Source organism: Toxotes jaculatrix, chromosome 2 (genome assembly GCF_017976425.1).
Source record: "Toxotes jaculatrix isolate fToxJac2 chromosome 2, fToxJac2.pri, whole genome shotgun sequence".
Lineage (NCBI taxonomy): Eukaryota > Metazoa > Chordata > Actinopteri > Toxotidae > Toxotes > Toxotes jaculatrix.
In genome coordinates, this window is record NC_054395.1 from 17,776,175 (window position 1) to 17,797,184 (window position 21,010).

Here is a 21,010-nt window from a genome sequence, read left to right on the forward strand (position 1 = left end):
TTTATAATTGTTCAACCCAAAAAAAAAAAAAAAGAATTTCAGGTCATGGTGAGTCATGTGTACTTCCTACTCAGGAAATAGTAGTAGTGGGCTATTTCTTTTCACATAGGGTGCATTATTGTCTCTTGACCTGAAGCTCAATCAGCTTGACACTCAAACCATTTGCTAAAAAAGGGTCAAATGTTGGATTCAGAGGACGCAAAGTCTTAAAATCATCTTTGGCTCTGGTACAGAACTTTTAAAACTCTACGCATGAACACTTATACATTTCCTCACCAAATCGTAAATCCGGCAGGGTTGTTGTGTAATGAAGTATATTTAACTATATTATCGCTTTGTGTTGTCATTTAGCACTTGGAGAACTGGCATGTGGGGCATCCAGGGGTTAAGTCAGATATAACATTATGAGCATATAGCCAGTGTAGCGTAGTGTGTGTGTGTGTGTGTGTGTGTGTGTGTGTGTGTGTGTGTGTGTGTGTGTGTGTGTGCACATCAGAGTGCTTGGGAAAAACGACTCCAATCACCACCGCTGTTCCTGGCTGAATTTCCCTGGCTGACGTCAGCTGCCTTGGCTCTCCGCTCCTCCGCTCCTCCGGACACGGTGCCGTGTAAAAATGCTGCTCTCTGTGCCGCCAAGGACAGGAATCAACCCATACAACGGCTACACCGGCAAAAACAACAAGAAGGTAAACAACAACGCAACAGCCTACTTCTTATCCTCTCGCGCCGAAATTACAGAGTCATTTCTCGATGCGGTGTTGCTCGAGCTCTGCCTCTCCAGTTTAAAAGCTGCTCGGCTTGTTTAAGCTGCAGTGTCCTTGAAAGTGGATCACAGGCGGCGTTTAAACTCTCTCCTACTTGCCGTTGCAACCTTCGCTGTCGGCCTTTTTGTTGTTGTTGTTTTGACGTTGTCGTTACACTGTTACAAACTAACACGGGGTCCGTTACATTGTTGCCGTAGATTACTACCACAGTTTGCTTTCGTTTGTTCACGATACGGTCGCTGTTCTCTTCCTATACATAGCCTGCACAGAGAGTACAGCTTACAAACTGGCCGTAGATGCTCGGATGGATCCGAACAAGGGCATAAAAGATATTTATATTCTAGTTTTATGTTAATTTAAAGGGCCGAATCAACCGCATCTTCGGTTTTGGAATTAACCACAAGTTAGCAAAGTTTTTTTTCCTCTTTTACGCGTACAGATATGCCCCACCCCTTCAGTCCTGCTAATGATGACTGAGTGTGTTCTCATGGCAGCGTGAATAAGAGGAAAGTTACAGAGTCTATGTAATAAGTCTAATATGGATGTAAAACAGATGGGGGGACAAACTACAGGAAACGAAACAGAAGTGTGTTTAGTAATGTGATGTTCCAACATCTTCAGTGCTCCTTGTCATAAATCCTTCAAGTGTATAGACCTCTACTGGAGGGACAAACAGCCTTCTCACAAAGGGAATTCACTCATTTGGTGTCTTGCTGATGGTGGTGGGGAACCCGATCTAACGCAGCACTACAAAATCTCCTAGGGAACCCCTAAAATCCCCTAATGGACCCCTAGAAACCACCTGAGGGGCTACTAGGACCTCTCAAAGCACCACTAAATCCTCCAAAAGACCCCTAGAGACTCCTAGATGACCTATAGAACCTCCCCAATGGCCAATGCAATGTCCTAACATCCCCCTGAACCTTATAAAGGACCTCTAGAACCTTGTCATTGACCACCAAAACTTCCAAAACTACACATAGAACCTCATCAGTGACCTATAGAACCTCCAACAGACCCCTAGAAACTCTAGGAGTAACTATAGAACCTTGTCACGGACCACTACAACCTTTTAAAGGACCTCCATAATGTCCCAAAGGACCAGTAGAACCTTCTTAATGACTGCTAAAATCTTCTAAAACCATAGTAGAACCTTTTCAATGGCCATTTAAATCTTCTAAACACCCATATAGAACAAGCTAAAGGACTTTCCCATCGACCACTAAAACATCCTAAACGATCCTAAGAATCTCCTCAATATCCGTGTAGAGCAGAACCTTGTAAAGCACCACTAGAACCTTTTTTAGATGCTGTAAATGATGGAGTGACCTGATAAATGAAATGAAAGTAAAACATAATAACTGTGTTAGTATCTGGCCCCATGGGATGCAAAGATCAGTTATAACGTAAACGATATATAAGGGCCAATACTGATTTGCTTGTCTTGTTGTATGAACAATGCATGTAGTGAAAGTGTTATCTATTTTTAACTACTTTTCCATACAGACTATAAATTCTGGGACATATAGAAATTATAGCATTAGACAGGATTGTTTGTAAGCTGTTGGCCATATCTAGGACTTTTTTTTTTTATTATCCCAGTGTGTCTTAAAAATGCTGCAGCTAAATTGTGACTGGAATGGCATATGAAGTATGTTGATTCCTGACTCTCAGCATTTCTTGAATAATGTCTGAACAAAGCTGAAATCAAACACCTCCCTTCTTCACTGTGTTATTCCCTTCCCTGCCTGAAGGCTGGCAGGAATTCAGATTGCTCAGATTAATGACCTGGAATTCCTGGAATCCTGGATTCAGACAATGTGCTCATTTCAAGAGGGGCTCTGCAAATTCAAACCTTTTCCTTGAAGGAACATATGCACACACTTTTTTTTTTAAATTTTAAAGATTTTGCATTGTTAAGAATGCCAAAGTCACACAGAGGGAAGACTTGTAAATCCAGCGTCAAGTGGTAGCCCCGTGGTCTGTGTCTTTTACTACGAGAAAAAGGGCGGAGAAAAGAAAAGGATTAAGAGAGCCCCCCTCTCACCTCTCTGCTTTCGATTAACTGCCCCCAGCCTTTTTTTCTTTCTCCCCTGTGTGTTTCACATACCTTGATTTCTTGTCTGTCAGTGGTTCAGTTCACATGGAGAAGAGAGGCTGAACATTCCTCCTAACTGATGAATCCTGAGAATTTACTTTCTGCTCTATTCAGTGTGTTTGATGCCTGTTGAAAACAAACTTTTTAAAAGCGCTTGTTAAGATTTTTCTGTCTTTTTTTTTACTGGATCTAAACTGGATTGAGACAGGAGAAGGAGAGCAAGGAGAGGTCACAGCTTTTAGCCACAGGACGCCAAGGATTTTCATCACTTTTCTCATTTGGTTCTTCCCACCTTGAACTGCCTTTTTTTTGCCTGCAGCTGCAGAAATACAGTATAAAAAAATTGTGTCTGTAACACTATGATCTTTTCCACGGTGCCTTTTAAGGTTTCTTTAGCCAAGCAGGTAAGACTCCACATTTATGTCTATCTCTTTCAAGATATATATTCATAAACATATACTGGTTACATAGTATAAATAATAATTCTTTTAGCAATATAGAGGTAATGATTTTGACAGTTTATCAGTCCATAATTGAAATGCTACTGCATGGTAAAGGAAAGTACTGCTATGATAATAATGATAGGCAAAATACATTTTCTTTTGGAACTAATTGTAACATTCAATCTTTGACATTTTATTTCCTATGTCTTTGTAGGCAGCTATATCCTTATCTTGGAATAAAAATAATTAAATGACAGAACAAGATTTTGTAAGCAGCCTCAGCATCAATTGCATAAAAGCTTTTTGTGTTGCCAGAGAGATGTAGCATTCAAGTGTCAGACAATCAGGCTCATATCTTTGCTGTTACTGCAGAGTTGAAGGCATACACCCTGCCTCACTTAGCACTCGTTGTCCTCTCTCGGATGAAAAAGTCCTTGAGTCACCTGCGTTCCCAACAGGCATCACCTCTGCTCCCTCCAACTGTAATCACCTCATCAGTCTTCACTCTTCACCGTTCTGTAGGCCACTTACTGTGGTTATGCTTCTTGCACAACTATAATAATAACACAAAGCGCTTATATATCTTTTTGCAACTATAACTGCATACTCTGATATTAAAGGGGATGTGAAAGCTGTCTACCAAGTGCCTGATAGCAACTGAGTATCAATTGCTCATAGGCAGATGGGGTTAAGGTATTACATATTGTAAAAATAAAAGCCTTTTTTGTGTTAGTTAATGTTAGCATTTCAGTTGTAAATTAATTAATTTGTTTTATGTGGACACCAAAGGGTTTCCTGTATTTCTCAGAGCTGAGCTTGTCTTGTCAAGAAGCCCAGTTCCCACAAAACTGTGATGCCTCTAGGAATGTAGTTCAATTTAACAGCGACAGCTTCAACTCTGATCTTAAACCCAACACATGCCCCCCTTCAGCCCCCGTCCACTTCAAGGAGACAAACACAAACGTGTGTATTGCAAAGGAATGTAAAGAATGCACAGAGATGACACTGTGGTGCATGTAAGGAGAAGTGTAAACAGAGATGTGGGTGGCTGTAACAAGTAGGAAGGAAATCTGTAACATCAGGAGGTCAGATTTTGGGCACAGGCTTACTGAGAGGCTATGCAGTCTTATAGGCTGTAAAAGTAGATTTGTGATTCACAATCATGCATATTTAATACACATTATACTTTCTGACCCTCTTAATTGCATTTGTGTTCTTCTGCATTCACGTTTGCATGTGTTTGCAGCTGCATATTTGACCTTACCTTACACGGGTGGCAAAACACCTGGAGCCTGAAGGAACTGGGGCATATGGGGAGAAAGTGTGGAGCAAACTCACTGCCATCCTTTTCTCAGAAGGAGCATAGCAGGGCGGTCTTAATGAGACACTAGCTTCTGACTAGAGAGCACATGAGAGGGATTAGCACTTTCCGCTAACAAGCTCAGATCCCAATTAGACAGGCCTCACTAGCCAGGCTCGGGCCCAGACTCGGTCTCCTGTCAGATTCTATCTCCCCAGGCATCTGCAGGTGCATCCCTCCTGATACTCTGTGCAGGCCGCCAACAGTGAAGGGAAGGGAAAGCACAGGAAGAGGCTGTGATTGTGGAAAAACAAACAGTGTACTATTGATGCTTAAGAAGAGAGGGAGATTAGAGAAGAGGACGGAGATGAATGGGCTCTGTGAGTCACTGTGATTTTCTCAGCTTGACTAAAAAGGCAGAGAGTAATCTCTGAAGGCTGATTCCAAAACAGTTTGGAAAACATATGGCAGCTGGGATGAAAAAAAGCATGCGAACGAATCACTGGTGTTGCCACTCATGTCAGCAGTGTCTGAAAGAATGTTACAAGATTACACATAAAGTAGTGTAGGCTTTAAAAGTAAAGTCATTAATAGTTTTTTTAATTAATAAAAAAAGTAGTATTAAATCAATATTTGGTGTGATCACACAAGCGCTCCTCTGTACACAGTTTTTCAAGGTATTCTGCTGGTAGCTTGTTCCAGTCATCTTGGAGAACTGTGTGAGAACAGTGTCTTCTGTCTCTTCATGTGGTCCGAGACTGACTCTGTGATGTTGAGATCAGGGCTCTGTAGGGGCCAGACCATCTGTTTCAGGGCTCCTTGTGGCTGAATATAGTTCCTTATGACTCTGGCTGTATATTTGGCGTTATTGTCATGCTGCAGAATGAATATGGGACTGATCAGATGCCTGTCTGATGGTAGTGCATGATGAATAAGATGTAAACATTTTAAGTGCCTAAAGCCTGTACACAGTACTATATGTATATGTCATATGTTGTATATAAGTTATAAGTAATAAGAAACATCAGGTCAGTGTACACACTTTCTTGGATTCAAGGTTTAGCTGTGAGGTAAAAATGGTTTTGTACTTGAAAATTGTGTCATATTTAAGGCATGCATTGGTATACATGCTTAACGTGCATCTTAATATAATCTTAAAATATTAATATAATAATACTTCCCATTTCATAGTCATCCTACCTGTAGACAGTTAGTCAGGTAGTTAAAGATATAAGTTTGATACTCAATCTGGTCTATGCAGAGGGAACACACTTAAATGGATTTGCATTTGTTATCATAAATGCACTTATGCTTTCACAAACAGGGAAAACTATTTTAAAAAGTCTGGATGTTCTCAGTTTCACTCGACAGGGACTTTACATCAGCTAAGTTGGCTAGATTAAGCTGTGTTATAGATTTTATAGATTCCATGTGTGAGACTGTGGGCTTGAAGTTTTGTTAATACAGACACGCCTCATGGGATTTGTTAAAATCATTATCCAAGAGTAATAAATTTAATGTTGAACACAATTTTAAACAGTAAAATAAGCTAATGTTAAATTGGGAATAATGTGATATGTGCATCCAATGTTAACATACAGTGTGAAAAAAACAGCAGATAAGTTACTTGATTACGTTCCATGATAGGAGGACATCCAGCTACAGCCAATAACAAAGTAGCCATTTAGCTGCCCTGTCCTTTGCTATCTATCTTAGGCAGAGTTGTTGAACTTCTGTGTTGACTGGCGTGATATGCGGCCAATAAAAATGCTTTTAGTTGGAGCTCTGTTAGTTGTTTGGTTGTGGTTTGTTGGATCACATGTGATTGGTTTATTTTTGCTTTTTTCCTGCTCAGGCGTAGTGGACAGTTTTTAGCGTTTTTCCGACCAGATTTGTGTCTCACAATTGATTTTTGTACACTGCAGATTATATTATATTTAATTTTATTATATTATAAAATAAATACTCAAATCTTATTTTTTAAAAATCCTGTGTGCACTTTTCAGAGCATGTTTTGAAATTTAAACCTTAAAACCTTGGTTTTAATTTTGCAAAATGTGATGTTCCCTCACAGATTTGTGTTTTAGGAATATGAATTAAACTTGTACTAGTTGGTTTGAACAGAGCCACAGCAGAGAGAACTAGAGAGGTCATAATTAGCTTGATTCCAGCACTCTTTTGACAGCTCCTTCTCTGTTAACAAGCTGGTGGTCCAGTGCTGACCTTGTGGTGTCCAACAAGCCACCCCATTGTTCCCTGAAGCAGAGCCTGCTGACCATAACTAATCAAACAGTTCCTCCTCCTCCAGCACTGAGAGGAAGGCGACACCAAGGCCAAACGTATCTGACATTTTACTTCCTAACAAATTCTGTGTAGAATTTCAGTTTGAGACCATGGTCCGTATTATTATTAAAATGTTTTTCAGAAATGCAAACATTGAAAACAGCCGTCACATAAAATCACCAGTGCATCCGTTATATGCACAATTCTGCACATACACTGCTGTATTAGTACTAAAAAGCATTTAGTGGTATCTAGTCATGCAGATAGTTTTGGTCTTGAGGTTTTTGCCAACACCCCAAGACAACAGTGGTGAATAGAATTTGGTCTGAGATGCTCAAAGCAATGAAAAATTAAATTCGAAAAAGCAAATATAAATGTTTCTTTCCAGAAACCATGTCCTGGTGGCTGTTGATAATCCACAGATCTCCCTGTGAACTGTTTTGATTGGAACTGTTTCAAATACTCTCAATTGAAAACTCTCTCGATTGTTTGCAAAAAGCATAAAAGCCTCTCTTGCAGCAGAATGGAACTTGGCCACAGTAATTCCAGCCAGATTTTATATTACACTCTTTGTTTTTGCTATTTGTAAGAGGGCTCAGTTCAATTTTTTACAGTTTATATTTTCTGCCAAAGTAGCATTTTTTTTTCTGAAGTTCAGTACAATTCAAAATTAGGTCATTTTGATTGGTAATCTCAAGCATATAATAATTAGGGTAACGTCTTACATTTACAGTCAGAGCAAAAGATGTATCGTGTTTTGTAGGCAGCCTTTAATAGATGTAAATTTCCCTTGGGGATGAAATAAAGTATCTATCTATCTATCTATCTGAAATTTCAGTCAGATGAAGGAGCAAAATTGCTATTGATGTCCTGGCTCTGACTCTGTGGCCCCATTTGAAGACATTTGACATCATGTCGTTAAGGCTAACCAGCCACTGTTGCTCATGTTCTGGTTAATTGCGTCTTTAATTGATTTTCTCCTCATAAGCCTGTAGTTTGAGCAAGTCAGTTAGTGCGACCATTAACCAGCCGATCTTGCTTCATGTGGAGTTAGCTTCTACATCTGCGTATACATCCATTTTAATTGCATTGTGTGTGACTGCACCATGCCAAATCTAACTATGCCTTTCCCTTGTTCTGCAGCAGACGTATGTGTCCCCCTCCAACCATCAGATGGCTCCTCCAAGCCCCAACAACAACAACAACAGCAACACCACCAACACCAACACCATCAGCAATGGCAGTGGCAGCAGCAGCAGCAGCAGCGGGGGAGAGCAGCTGAGCAAAACAAACCTGTACATCCGTGGCCTCCACCCAGGAACCACAGACCAGGATCTGGTCAAACTCTGTCAGCCGTAAGTCACCCAAAAACCAATTGCTTCAGCGTCTACATAGACACCCAATAAATCTCTCTCTGGCTGCCCACTGCGAGCGTGAACCAGGTCAGAGGAGCAGAGTAAATTAAGATAGAACAGAGTGATGGGTTGATGGATGGATAGATGGCTGGCTGGCTGGCTGAAAAAATAATGGATGGTATTACTACATGGGGAAATACAGTGGATGGATGGCTTCCTTACACTTGAAGTGCACAGGAATGCTAATGTAACCTGCAGAAGGTATTGCTGGAACGGAGAAGAGGGCCACATTTTTATCCATGTGTTTTTAAGGCCCATCATTTAGTGGCCTTATGGAAAAAACAACAATCATTTGGGCTGCAAACTAAGACCTTTCAGTTTGGCACAGCTAAGCACAGACTTTCCAACAACTAGGTACAGAATGTTTAGTCTCCCTCTCTCACACTAATTCCTTCTCTGTGTCTGCTTTTGCTCCTTCTTTGACTTTCAACCTATATGAATTATGGCTTATCTGTGCTTTAGTCTTCATCACACAGTACAATGACAATGACTATGCTATTCCGCCCCAAAGTCATACTCTGCACTATAAATACCACAATTAAGTTGCAGTTTCAGTGTGAGTCTTTGAAAACTCTGTTGTGGGCAGTATTTCGTCAGACATCAAACAACAGCATCATCCAATCCATCTGATATGTTTGTTAGGTCTACAGTGGGAGACATCAAAACAAGCAGGACTGAGATGAATGATCTGGGTTTACTTAATTGAATTCTGGAGCCTGGTGATGAGAACCAGAAGAGCAGAAGAGAGGAGCGAGAGAAAAGGAGGGAAAGGGGTCTAGAGAGATTGAATAAGGGAGAGCGGGAGGGAGAGGCCTGCTATTTTACAGCTGTCTGGAAGATATGGCTCACATGAGACTGCCCAACCCTACAGGAAACGGCGAGCCCAGGGGAAAGGGAAAGACAAACAAGGGCAATGGCATGAAGAGGGGGAGGTGGGGTGGCGGTGGATGGAGAGAATCAGAGGGGGAGGAGTGAATGGAGTTCAGGGTTTGTGTGTCAGGTGGTGTTCTTGTGGGGGTAGTTCTCATATTTCTGCTTTTACAGAGCAGATAAAATCACCGCATGAAATTTGCCTTTTAGCAGAGCACATTAAGGCCAGTGTAATTCTCAGTTGAGAATTACACTGGCCTAGACTGAGATAGGACATTGTATCCAGTAAGAGATAATAAGGAAAATGTTTGTAGATGATGAAGCAAAACAGCTGTAATAAAGCTCATGGAGGGAATTTTACGTACTTAACTCAAGTTTGAACACTTAATGTGTCCATTCTATCAGGAGACAGAACTCCTAAAGCTCCCCTCCCCCACACTAAGAGTTGCTGTATGCACACTGTGTAGGGAGTGAGGGATGAGAGGAAGGGATGGGGGGGCTGATTCTCCATCTCCGGCCCCTGCAGTTGTCTCTGTGGGTGCCTCGCTGCTGCTCTGGTTCTTGCCCTGGTCCTTCTCTGGTGGTTGACCATGGATGGATGTTGGGCTGGTCTCTGTATGCTGTTCTCTCTCACACATGGCTGAGTCTCTAGCCCCTCTTTTCGTTCTGCATCACGTAGTCCAAGACCTCGGAGCGCAGTTCAGTAAACGGGTATCTCAACTGTGTAAGCAGGGAAGAGTAGCAAGCAAAGCTCGCATCTTAAATACTAGTTATAATGTGAAGTAGGAGACCTACCTTCTGTGTGCCCACAACAACAATGCATATGAAAATACAGGAAGACAATGATGGCATATCCATCCAGTCCAGTTGGTTGCAGCTTATGGTTTAGAATCAGAAATGCACCATTAAATCGTAATGTTATGTAGGAGGTCAAATGCATAATACAACAGATCTTCAGTTAGCACTGAATTGATTCCCATTGCAGAGAATTTTGATAGGGAAAAATGATTGGAACACATTACATTTTTATCTCTTTATCTATCTTTATGAATTCAAATTACCCCTGTAAAAGTCTTTAGTGGATTGACATAATCAAACATAAGGTGGCAGTGAGTTCCAAAATGTGAACTTTAGTAGATGATAAACACTGGTTTTAGGTTGTCTTGTGGTTGCATAGATGTCAGTATTTTTTTCTATTCACATTAAAACATAATTATCTTCACAGCCAACCTTAAGCCATATCAGTTAAAGAGTTAAAGAGTCTCTAAAGGAAAAGTGATCCTAAAGAAACAATTTCATTTCCAGTTCCAACTAATCCAACAGATTAAATGCCCGATTACAATTTCAGCAGGTCATTGCTTAATCCTTATTAATAAAATGTATTTTGAAAGTGACTCCTCTAGGCCAGATGAAATGCAGCAGTGCTGCAGTGTCACCGGATGAAAGCTGGATTGCACCGCGAGGGGCACTAAGACCCAGCGGAGGGTTTAATGCTGCCTAGAGAGAAGCTGGTTAGTAGAATGAGAGTATGGCTGGGAGCCAGCATTGGACAGGACAGCCAAGGAGAGGCATATCAGATTACACTGCATGCACATGCCTGGAGAGATGGGAACCGATAGACACTCTGCCGCACAGAAACATTTGCCCAAGCGAGGCACTATCCTGTGCATCTGCAGTGCCCATAGCTGGGCAGCTGGGTAGATAATGCAGGATTTTCATATTGATAGTTTGTTGTGAAGCAATACGATAAATACTGCAGAGACATTTACTTTTTTTTTTTTACCATGTTTTCACATCATGTTGGATTTCCTTTGAGGTTCCCTATTGAAATCTGTGTGTGAGCTGGAATGAGTAAGATATAGAAAGCCTATAGTTCTGTCCAGTGTGCAGAAACCCACAGGATATTACTCGTTTCATTTAATTTATGCCAAACCACCTCTCTAAAGATTTCTCTATGCATATAATTTATTATCATATGGTGTAATTGTATTCATTGTCATTGCGATTAATCTGTCAGGTGAATTACAAACCAGTCATCATGGAGCACAATCTCTTAGGGTGTGTTAAGATTTAGAGAGAAAACACATTGCTTCAGCAGTGTTGCAATGATAATATTGAATGTAAACAAATGATTATTTTCAGAACACTGTGCAAGCACAAACCTTGAGTGCAAACCTCACTGTTTTTCAGGTATGGGAAAATCGTATCCACCAAGGCCATCCTGGACAAGACTACTAACAAGTGCAAAGGTGAGGTGTAAAGTAGGGATCCACCGAAATGAAAATTCTTGGCCAAAACTGAAAACCGAAAATGAGGAAACCAAGGCCGAAAACCGAAAACCGGAACACCGAAAGAAATTATTATGCCAATTATTAGTACCATTGCATTCATGGCTATGACTGTGCACTCACACAACCTCACGAAAATTGCAAGGCAATGCGATTACATAAATTAATATGAATGTTTCAAAGAACAAATCAATTTAAACAAGATTGTAAAATGAAATATGTTCTCTCATAAAAACACAAAGTGCATATAAGTCAAGTGCATTTTAAAATTTTCGCTGTAGGCCTACAACATAATAGTGCATCAAAACAAAGATTGCCATAGCCCATATGTTAACCGTAGGCCTTTAACAACAACAAATGCACCAAGAGTTGCAGCGCTTTAAGTTAAGTTTTAAACTTTCTTGCCTTTTTGAAAACGTCCGCCACAGACGGAGTGGGCGTGCTCGGAGGGATTTTCCTTTTCTGCGCTGTATTCCTCTCATATTCAGCATGGCGATCCACCTGTTTGGGTTTCAGGTGATAAGTTAAACCCGACGTGGAGAAACTCTTTGCAGATGCACCCCCTCTTGAAATTTCGACATTACATGTTTTGCAAATCGCTATCCGTGTGTCTTTCTCAGATTTACTATAATCCGTCCACACCGCGGACATGTTGGCCTTTCCTGACAAGCTCGTACTGGCCGCGGTTTTCGCTTGCGTCATCACAACATCCTGTTTCGGTAATAAAAGTCTTTCGGCCGAAAACCGAAAATGCACTTTTGGGCCGAAAATTTTCGGTGGCCAAATATTCGGTGCATTCCTAGTGTAAAGGCACTAGCAGGTTGAAGGTAACTGCTGAGCAGAGGTTTAAAGATAAGTTTAAATGAAAGTATGAGAGCGTGTGCTCTTAATGTGGAATTTCAGCAGGAGTGTAAATGTCAAAAGTATCTGTTTTATGAAAACCAAAATTACATACAGGCTATTTGCAGCTTCAGGGTTTGTAACACCAGAATTCCCAGCGTGACTTAAAGATGTAAAGACTAGGAATCAGAGGTTCTGCAACCTTTGTAATAACAAATGTATGGGACACAAGTTTCACTTTTTGTTTAAATGGAATTACTGGTCAAATTCTGTTTAAATTAATTTAGTCCAGTCATTTTGATAAGATGAAAAATACTTAAATTATATATATATAAATTATATGGCTTCTTGAAAAATGTCACACTTTCATTTAAGTGCATAATTTGTTTGTGCTCCATGCCATGCTATCATGGTCTTGAATCAATGAATGCGTGGAAAGTTACAGATTTAAAATTTAAGGTTACAGCCCACTGCTGATACACTCCTCTCACTAAAGCTGTTTGCTTTTGGTTGCCTAATGTTTACTGTGTGTTCTTCACACTGTACCTACTAAACAGGTGTGTATTGTGTGACACAATATGGACAGTGTTGTATAACTCTACATCTGTCCTCCAAAGGGAAGCAGGCATAGCTGACTGTCTCCTCAGGTTCAAACACCACGGATATGAGTGCTCCAGGAGTTCAGATTACATGTCTGTGTCCTATAGAGTCCTATGGTATGCATGTCGCATTGTCATGACATGTATGTCTTGTTGCATGTCTCGTTACCTGCAGGCTATGGCTTTGTTGACTTTGACAGTCCAGCTTCAGCTCAGAAGGCGGTGACGGCGCTGAAGGCAGGTGGAGTCCAGGCTCAGATGGCCAAGGTAAGAATCCCTCCTGAGATGTCAATATTTGGTAATTGGTGTGTTTCTCACAACTCAGCATCAGCTTAACGCAGATGTTTGGTCAAAGTTAAATCTTGAGCAAGCACATCAGAAACACTTTCAGATATTTTGACAGTGACTCAGCAAAAAAAAGTTGAAGGATGAATTATTAATCACAAATTAAGGGATGAATCTTTATCCTTGTAGCAGAAATGTATGAATTTCTCTTTTTAAGCTTTCTCAAGTGTGCGCTCGTGCGTGGCCGTGTCCTGGGCGGTGCACTGCATGCACATATGTGTGTGTAAGTCAGCGTATTTATGGATATCAATGCACTGTAGAATATGTGTGTGCACAAACAAGAGTGCATGGATACGCACAGGTACAGTGTGTACACGTGTATGCATGCGTGTGTGTCGTGCTCCATAGTGGTGATGGTGTTGGAGGAACGTGTCCCAGGGCCTGGTCTCTGAGCTCCCTGTACAAAGAACCTGTCTGTTCTCCCTGGTGGCATCTGACTCAGTGTCTGAGCAGCTCCCCAGTCAGCAGGGCCCTGTGCCCAGTCACCCGCCCTGTCAACACACACACACACACACAGTGAACAGTTGACAATCACGCATGCACTTCACCAGCCTTGCCTCAACCGGATTATGACACACTCACAAGCAAGCACACGCACACGCACGCCACCAACACCCTGGGAAAGCTGATCTCTCGTTAAGCTGGATCACTGACATTCATACGGCTCCTTGCTCACAAAATAACTTGATTTCACTCACCCGTTCACTCCTGGTTTACAACAGGGCTTATGCTTGCGTCAGATTTCTCTCTGACTCACTCTGACTCATTCGCGGTCTTCTCTGCTCGCTCTCATGGGTTCAAGCTTCATCGTTAGCTCGCACTGCTGTGAAGGAGGAAGAAGAGGAGGAGGGAGGTGAAGGAGAAATCACCTTCACCACAGGTCGCAGCGATTACACATGCATTATTCATAGGATGGAAATTAATTCACACTGCATTTACAGGTTTTTAATCACATCTGTACTCTGAGATAATGAATATGCATAATGGTTAGAGGGTGATACAGATTGGATATCTTACAAGATACTGTTGGTCCAATTAAATGTGTTTGAGCAGGAGGCAAAGAAAAGAGGGGGGGAAAAGCCAACAAAATAGTTCAAAAGCATAAAATGAAACTGTGGTACTTCAGGTTGTTTTTCGAATGATTTCAAATTCAGATTTGGAAAACTGCATAATTTGTCTGATATATTCAAGCCGACAGTTGGCCCCCTGTGTCTGCATTCAAGGTCAGGATTACCACATGAATATAACTGCTTGAATGCAGGTGACTTATTATTACCATGGCCTAGGAAACAGGACGATAATGTTTGCCTTGTGGGGAAATGATAGCACGGTGCTTTAGATGTTCTCCAGATTATTTGCAAAGGTCTTTGTCCAAAATGTCTCTGCTGTGATTCTCTACCGAGTGAGAGCACGTAATCATTTTAGATCATCCATGGGTGGAGAGCCATTTGAAATGTAATTATGCTTTGATATCGCATTACCTGGATTCTGCGCTTTCATCCTCTTTAAGAGGCTAGTCTCACACAATGGGCCTGTCTTCTACCCTTTTGGTAATAACATATGAAAGATGGAGAACAAGAGAAGAGTGCGAGGAAGAAAAAAAGTGAGCTGAATGAATAAAAGTAGAGGAGAGAGAGAGAGAGAGAGAGAGAGAGAGAGGGGAAGTTCAAATAAGAGAGAGGTTCAGGTGAAGTCCAGCCAGACTATCATCTCCACCATCTCTGAATCTGTTTTCGCCTTCGATCTCATCCATGCAGCTCTCTTTCTCCACAAGGCCAAAAATGAAATCTGCCTAAAACTTCAAACCCTCTACCCCTTCTCTCAACTGTTTTTTTAGCTGTCTGATGTCCTCCACCTGCCACCCAAATATCAGACATCTCACACACTTCCTGCTAAAAGGTTATATAAATTCCCTCATTCTGCTGCCAGCAGCTTTTGTATGGCTCAGAATTTTTTTTGAAGGGCTCCTGTCATCACAATACAGTTGTGCTTCTATCGCAAGGAAATGAAGACCTCTGTCTGCTCCACATCCTCATTCTTAAATCCTCTTTTGGCTTCTCTGCACTCAGCAACAGGAGCAGGACCCCACCAACCTATACATCTCCAACCTGCCACTGTCCATGGACGAGCAGGAGCTGGAGAGCATGCTGAAACCCTTCAGCCAGGCCATTTCCACACGCATCCTCCGTGATGCCAATGGAACCAGCCGAGGAGTGGGCTTTGCCAGGTACAAACCTCGGTTATTGGGTCACGTGTTTCAGGAGAGCTGGTGTAAGTCAGTCAGTGATGGTGCAACCTCATGCGCTTTGAAGAAAATATCCAGTTGCACAAAGAAATATTATGAAATGAGTGTAGTCAGTGCTGAAGGCACAGATCAACTTTATATTCTTTTAAGTATTCATCATGGGGAGTGAGCCCTCTGGTGGCCAATATGGGTGCAAAATCTCCAACTGGAAATATTAACACACCAGCATAGTGTGTTCACTCCTGCTAATGTTAAACACGGTGACTGTTTTTAATAGACACTTTGCATAACCTTTTCCAACAGGATGGAGTCAACTGAGAAATGTGAGGCCATCATCCAACATTTCAATGGAAAATATATCAAGACTCCACCTGGAGTTCCAGGTAAGTTTTCTTTTTTTTTTTTTTTTTACTTTTTGTTGTTACCTGACATCTTGTTTGGGTATATATAATATTCTAAACAAACTACTAGCCGAAGGAAATATTCAAATCCAAAGACTTTTACATTTGTGAAACTGAATATTATCTTTCATATAACACGATGTTTTCTTATTTCCGTGGTCCAGTGCCATCAGAACCCCTGCTGTGCAAATTTGCTGACGGAGGCCAGAAGAAGCGTCAGAGCCAAGGAAAATATCTGCAGAACGGCCGGCCCTGGACGAGAGATGGGGAGACTGTGAGTTCATGATTTTTCTTCTACATAATGACTGCTATTTAAACCGTTTTTCTTATTAAGCAGCATTGCCCCAGGCTTAAGATATAGCACACTGATCAGCCTCTAAATTACTTTCTCCTTTCTCTTCTTCCTGCAGGGAGGAATGACCCTTACCTACGACCCCACCACAGCCTTACAGAACGGGTCAGTACTTCTACTCTGACAAGAAGGTGCCTTGTATATACAGAGTGAGTGGAATCATGTGGTGACTAATGACTATTTGTCTCTTTGTGTAGGTTCTACTCCTCTCCGTATAGCATTGCCCCCAACCGGATGATTGGAGCGACCTCCCTCTCCCCATACATGCATTCACCTGTGTCCACCTACCAGGTACTGGGCTATTTTCAAACCTTCAAAGCTGGTGTGGACAGATAAGCCCAGGCCTGCTGTCACATACCTTTAAATCCCATAATTGCTTTATTTGTAAAAAAAACCAAAAAAAACAGCACAGCTGATTTTATTGGACTTGCCTTGCCTATTTTCTAAATTGATTTAACCTTTTCATATTATTGTATGTAATTTTACGCTGTTCCACCGCTCTTTCTTGTTCCTGCAGGTACACAACCCGTCCTGGATACATCACCAGTCGTACATCATGCCGCCCACAGTGAGTATTTACAAGCTGTTGGCCGTCCTTCTTGCTTCTCTCTCTTTTTTTTTTTTTTGCAGCCAGAATCTTTTAATATTCTGCTGCTGCTTTCTCATTGTCACACTGCCATCAATGCTCCGTGAGACTGTCTGTCTAACAGTCTCTTTGTCCTAATGGCCGGTTCTAACACCACTTTGTGTTTGTCCACAGGGAGCAGTCCTAACGCCAGGAATGGACCACACCATGTCTATCCAGCCGACCTCGATGATAGGGCCCCTGACACAGCAGCTCAGCCACCTCTCTATGGGCAGCAGTGGCACAGTGAGTAGGGAGCAGAACGTTTAGCATTCAGCTGTTGTCGAGATTTAACTGCTAAAGCTGCATTAGGCAATTTAAAACTTTGGTGCCGCCAAATTACAGCTGAGAGCAACTGTCTACCAAACTGGCCCAGCCTGTGATTGTGTTGCACAAAACAATACCAAAGGGATGAGAGAAGCAATTATCTCAGTGTTTCCCTGGTGTTCATTCACAACTTTGTAGGATGTGCCAAATACTTCGGGGGGAGATAACTAGAATTTATATTTTAGGTGAATTGTTCATTGTGAATTAGGCGGAATGTTCTTCTTGAATTGTAGCTCCCTTTTGTGATTCAGGGCGTTGAAAATCATTGTTATTTAGCATATAAACTTTGTCCCATGCAGCTTTATTTGACAGCGCTATTACCGATGTCCTTATTATTTCCATTCTCCTCCAGTATATGCCTGCAAACACATCTATGCAGGGGACCTACATCCCCCAGTACACCCAAGTGCCTGCTACCAACATCTCAGTTGAGGTAAGGACCTCTAATTCCTCCCATTAGAACAGTTTGACACGTAAATATTATGTGAAACAATCACCGACGAATTTAATCTTTGCTGCCTCCCTTTCAGGAAAGTGCCGTCCAACAACCCGTTGCCATAGAGACACCCACAGAACACACAACCTACTCCTACCAGCATAGCAAGTGAAGAGGTGGGTTTTCCCTTATTGCTAGTGTTTGTGTCTTGTGTGTGTCTCTGTATGTGTAAACATTTTTATTAGAAAAACATTTTTTGTTGGGCTATGATACAGATGTAGCTCCTGTTTCTAACTGGCCGGTCTTGTCGCCTTGTGTCAGATCTTCCTCTGGAGCCGAAGTGACTCTCAAGGGGCCCAAGTGCTGAAACTCGGCACCATGATTCTGCACGTAAGGCACGAGACACTTGGGAGGAACCATGAACTGTTACACAGAAAGGACAAAAAAAATAAAGATATTTTCTACAAACTCATATTTTAAAACTCTTTTAAAATTCTTCTTACTTCAAACAAGCAAGGCTGGAGGATGGCAGGCAATGGGAAATGGAAGAACAGAACAAGGAGCGTCTATTTTGATAACAGTCAAGAAAAACAGTCACACACAGACACACATTACACATGCTGAAAAGGTTTATTCCAACGTTATTCTTTTCTAATACTACTCCGGGGAGCTAGAATGAAACCAGGAAAAGAACATTTCAACACCATGTTTTATTTTGAGTCATGCTTTGTTTTGACCTTTTTGAAAATGTGCTCATTTTACTTCTTTTTTTTTTTCTTTAGTCTGATATTTTCAGACTTTGAACCTGCCTTTTTGTACATAATGCTTTGTTTTGGTGTGTTCCTAGCTTCATGTGTCCTCTTTTGATTAATTGGTGCAAATATTTGAATACAGAAGGCTCAAAAAAACAAACAAACAAAAAACTAACGTCATTCAAAAAGCAGATGACTCCTAATTTAGACAGATGTGGCCCGTACTTGGATTAGCTTCTCCTGAAGTGGCCGCAAGTTTTTCGGGTATGAAACCTTACCTGAAGTGGCCTCGCTTCTTTTTGGCACTTGACTCTCAAATAATTTATAGTTCCAACAATCTCGACAAAGCTTCAGACAATCAGAAGATTACAAAAAAGAGAGAGAGAGAAAATTTAGAGATGGTGGTCAGCTTACACAGAGAAGACTTCTTTAAAAAGAGCTCAGTAGATTTAAAGCATTCCAGAGATTATTATCAAAAGGTTCTGAACGGTTTACTTTGAGCTGCTCCACTTGATGAAATCCAAAGTTTCTCGACAGGGATCACATCTCATACAGAGCTGTCTGTAAATAAGAGATTTAAATTTATTTAGGCTTTCTTTTGATTTTCCTTTTTCAGCGTAGTAATGCTTCAGCTGTTAACAACACTATACCAAATTGTCTGAACAGAGCAACTTATGCGTTGCTGTGTTTTCTGTTTTTTTTTCCTCATGTCCCTTTTAGAAAAAGGGAAGCTGAATCTTCACCAAATCCAGAAAATGCATTTTCTGAAGCAAGACTTAGATGTTGTTATTAGAGTCTGAAGTTCTTATTACAAAGACATGGAAATCAACTGGCAAAGCGCGGCTGTGCCCTGTTATATCTTCAACACTATCAAGGTGGATTATTATGGCCAGTAGAAAGCTTTAATACTGGCTATTGCTGTGTGTTTCCATCTGTTTCTGTATTTCCGTTTTTCACCCTCATGATTTTTTTTTTTTTTTACATTTTGTATTTAAATGTTTTCTTTTTTTTTTTTTTAATTCAGTTTCAATACTTTTAAGATTTATCCTATTTTTCAAAGAAGCTTTGATTTTATTTTTGATAGTGTGTTGAGTGCTTAAATAGTGAGAAATAGATGTTTTCGACTTTTTTTTTAATAGTGATTTGTTTGTATGTTTTGCATACGTTTCTTGTTCTGGTTTCAGTGTTGATGTCAAAGAGGCTTTAATATTTTTTTTTTTTTTAGACATTTCAGTTCTGTCTGTGTCACAAATGTTGGCACTTTATGAACATGACTCCTGATCATGGATGAATTATGTATGCTAGGTTCAGATACATTGTTACAGAGTTGTACCCCAAGCAGTTGGGAACAATGTTAAGAGAATTATATGTTCAAAACCTTGACTTACCTCATCCTGCCAGAGCAATGTAGATTCAGTTTGTGTATAAGGTTCACAGGCAATAACCAACTACAGTGGGTCTCATGGCTGTTCACAGCTGGTACTGTGTCCACATCCTTTAACTCTTCCGTCCAACGTTCGGAAAACACGCCCAAGGTCTGATGATCTATGCAATTAATTTATTATCCTTATAAATGCAATACTACAGATATCCAAGAGACACCTCACATAATGACAATGGATCACCTCACTAAATGACTTCACATTCTGGCTTACGTGGATTTCATCTTTCATTATACATACATTGAGAGTTTTTATTGTTTTCAGATTGACACTCATCTATGGTTCATTAATTGTTAATAAAAATTGCTGCATTAAAAGGGAAATATTTCATACCAAAATGTGGTGACTATGACTGTAGGAAATGTAGGAACTATTAAAAAAAAAACACAAAAAAAACAACAAAAAACAAAAAACAAAATGGCAGGTGTGCTTTAAGTGTATGAAGGTGGGTGTCGCCCACTCTATCCAGTTTTTTTTTTTTTTTTGTAATAATAGACACCATTTGGTTGTATTAGATTGTTCCATCCAACTGCAGTTTTTTATGTTTTATGTGTCCTGTCTTGTCCTGTTTGGTAACTGTTTTCTGTTTATTTCTTTAAAACCGTGAAACAGTTCATTACCAGGCAAAAATTAAACTTCACAGAAATGCCTTAGATTTCACTGGAAGGGATAGTGAAGTGCTACTCAGTTTTGGTGAGCTTGACCTCTGACTGGAATTTTTTTTTCATGCACTGCTAATGTTGAAAAGAGTTTTGTTATATCAGAACTACTCTGAACATAGATCTATGAAGCAAAGAAATATTTAGAACTTTTAATTACTATTTTGTGTTCCTTTGTCATTCCATTTTTTATCCAAAATATTGAAGAAAATCTAAGTGGTGGCTTACTGAAAGAACTATTGCTGCTAAGTCTGGATTGCTAAGTATTTAGAAAACGTTTAGCTGAAGGTCATTCAATATATCAACTCACACATGGGACCAGTTTGTAACTCATGTTCAATAATGTCCATGCAGGTTTTTTTTTTTTGGTGCATCAAACAACCTCTCCTCAGTAAATGTTTGTCCGTCTGTGCCATGATGCAGGTCTTTTGTCTTCTTCACAGAAAAAAACCCTACAGCTATTAAACTTTTAACTTGGTTTAATTCTGAACCTGTCATTTTTTTAAATAAAACTTTTTCACTGTGG

The 21,010-nt window shown here is 40.6% G+C and overlaps 1 protein-coding gene across 1 annotated transcript; it reads left to right on the forward strand.

Moving 5' to 3' along the window:
• The first annotated feature begins 481 nt into the window (after positions 1-481).
• LOC121188985 (RNA-binding motif, single-stranded-interacting protein 2-like) lies at positions 482-20,962 on the forward strand. Its single transcript, XM_041048960.1, has 14 exons — positions 482-686; positions 8,032-8,243; positions 11,364-11,422; positions 13,076-13,167; positions 15,315-15,472; positions 15,794-15,873; positions 16,056-16,165; positions 16,302-16,348; positions 16,441-16,534; positions 16,761-16,811; positions 17,004-17,114; positions 17,548-17,628; positions 17,726-17,807; positions 17,953-20,962. The coding sequence occupies exons 1-13, from the start codon at positions 615-617 to the stop codon at positions 17,801-17,803; spliced, it is 1,245 nt and encodes a 414-aa protein (XP_040904894.1). The 5' UTR covers positions 482-614; the 3' UTR covers positions 17,804-17,807; positions 17,953-20,962.
• Positions 20,963-21,010: the final 48 nt, after the last annotated feature.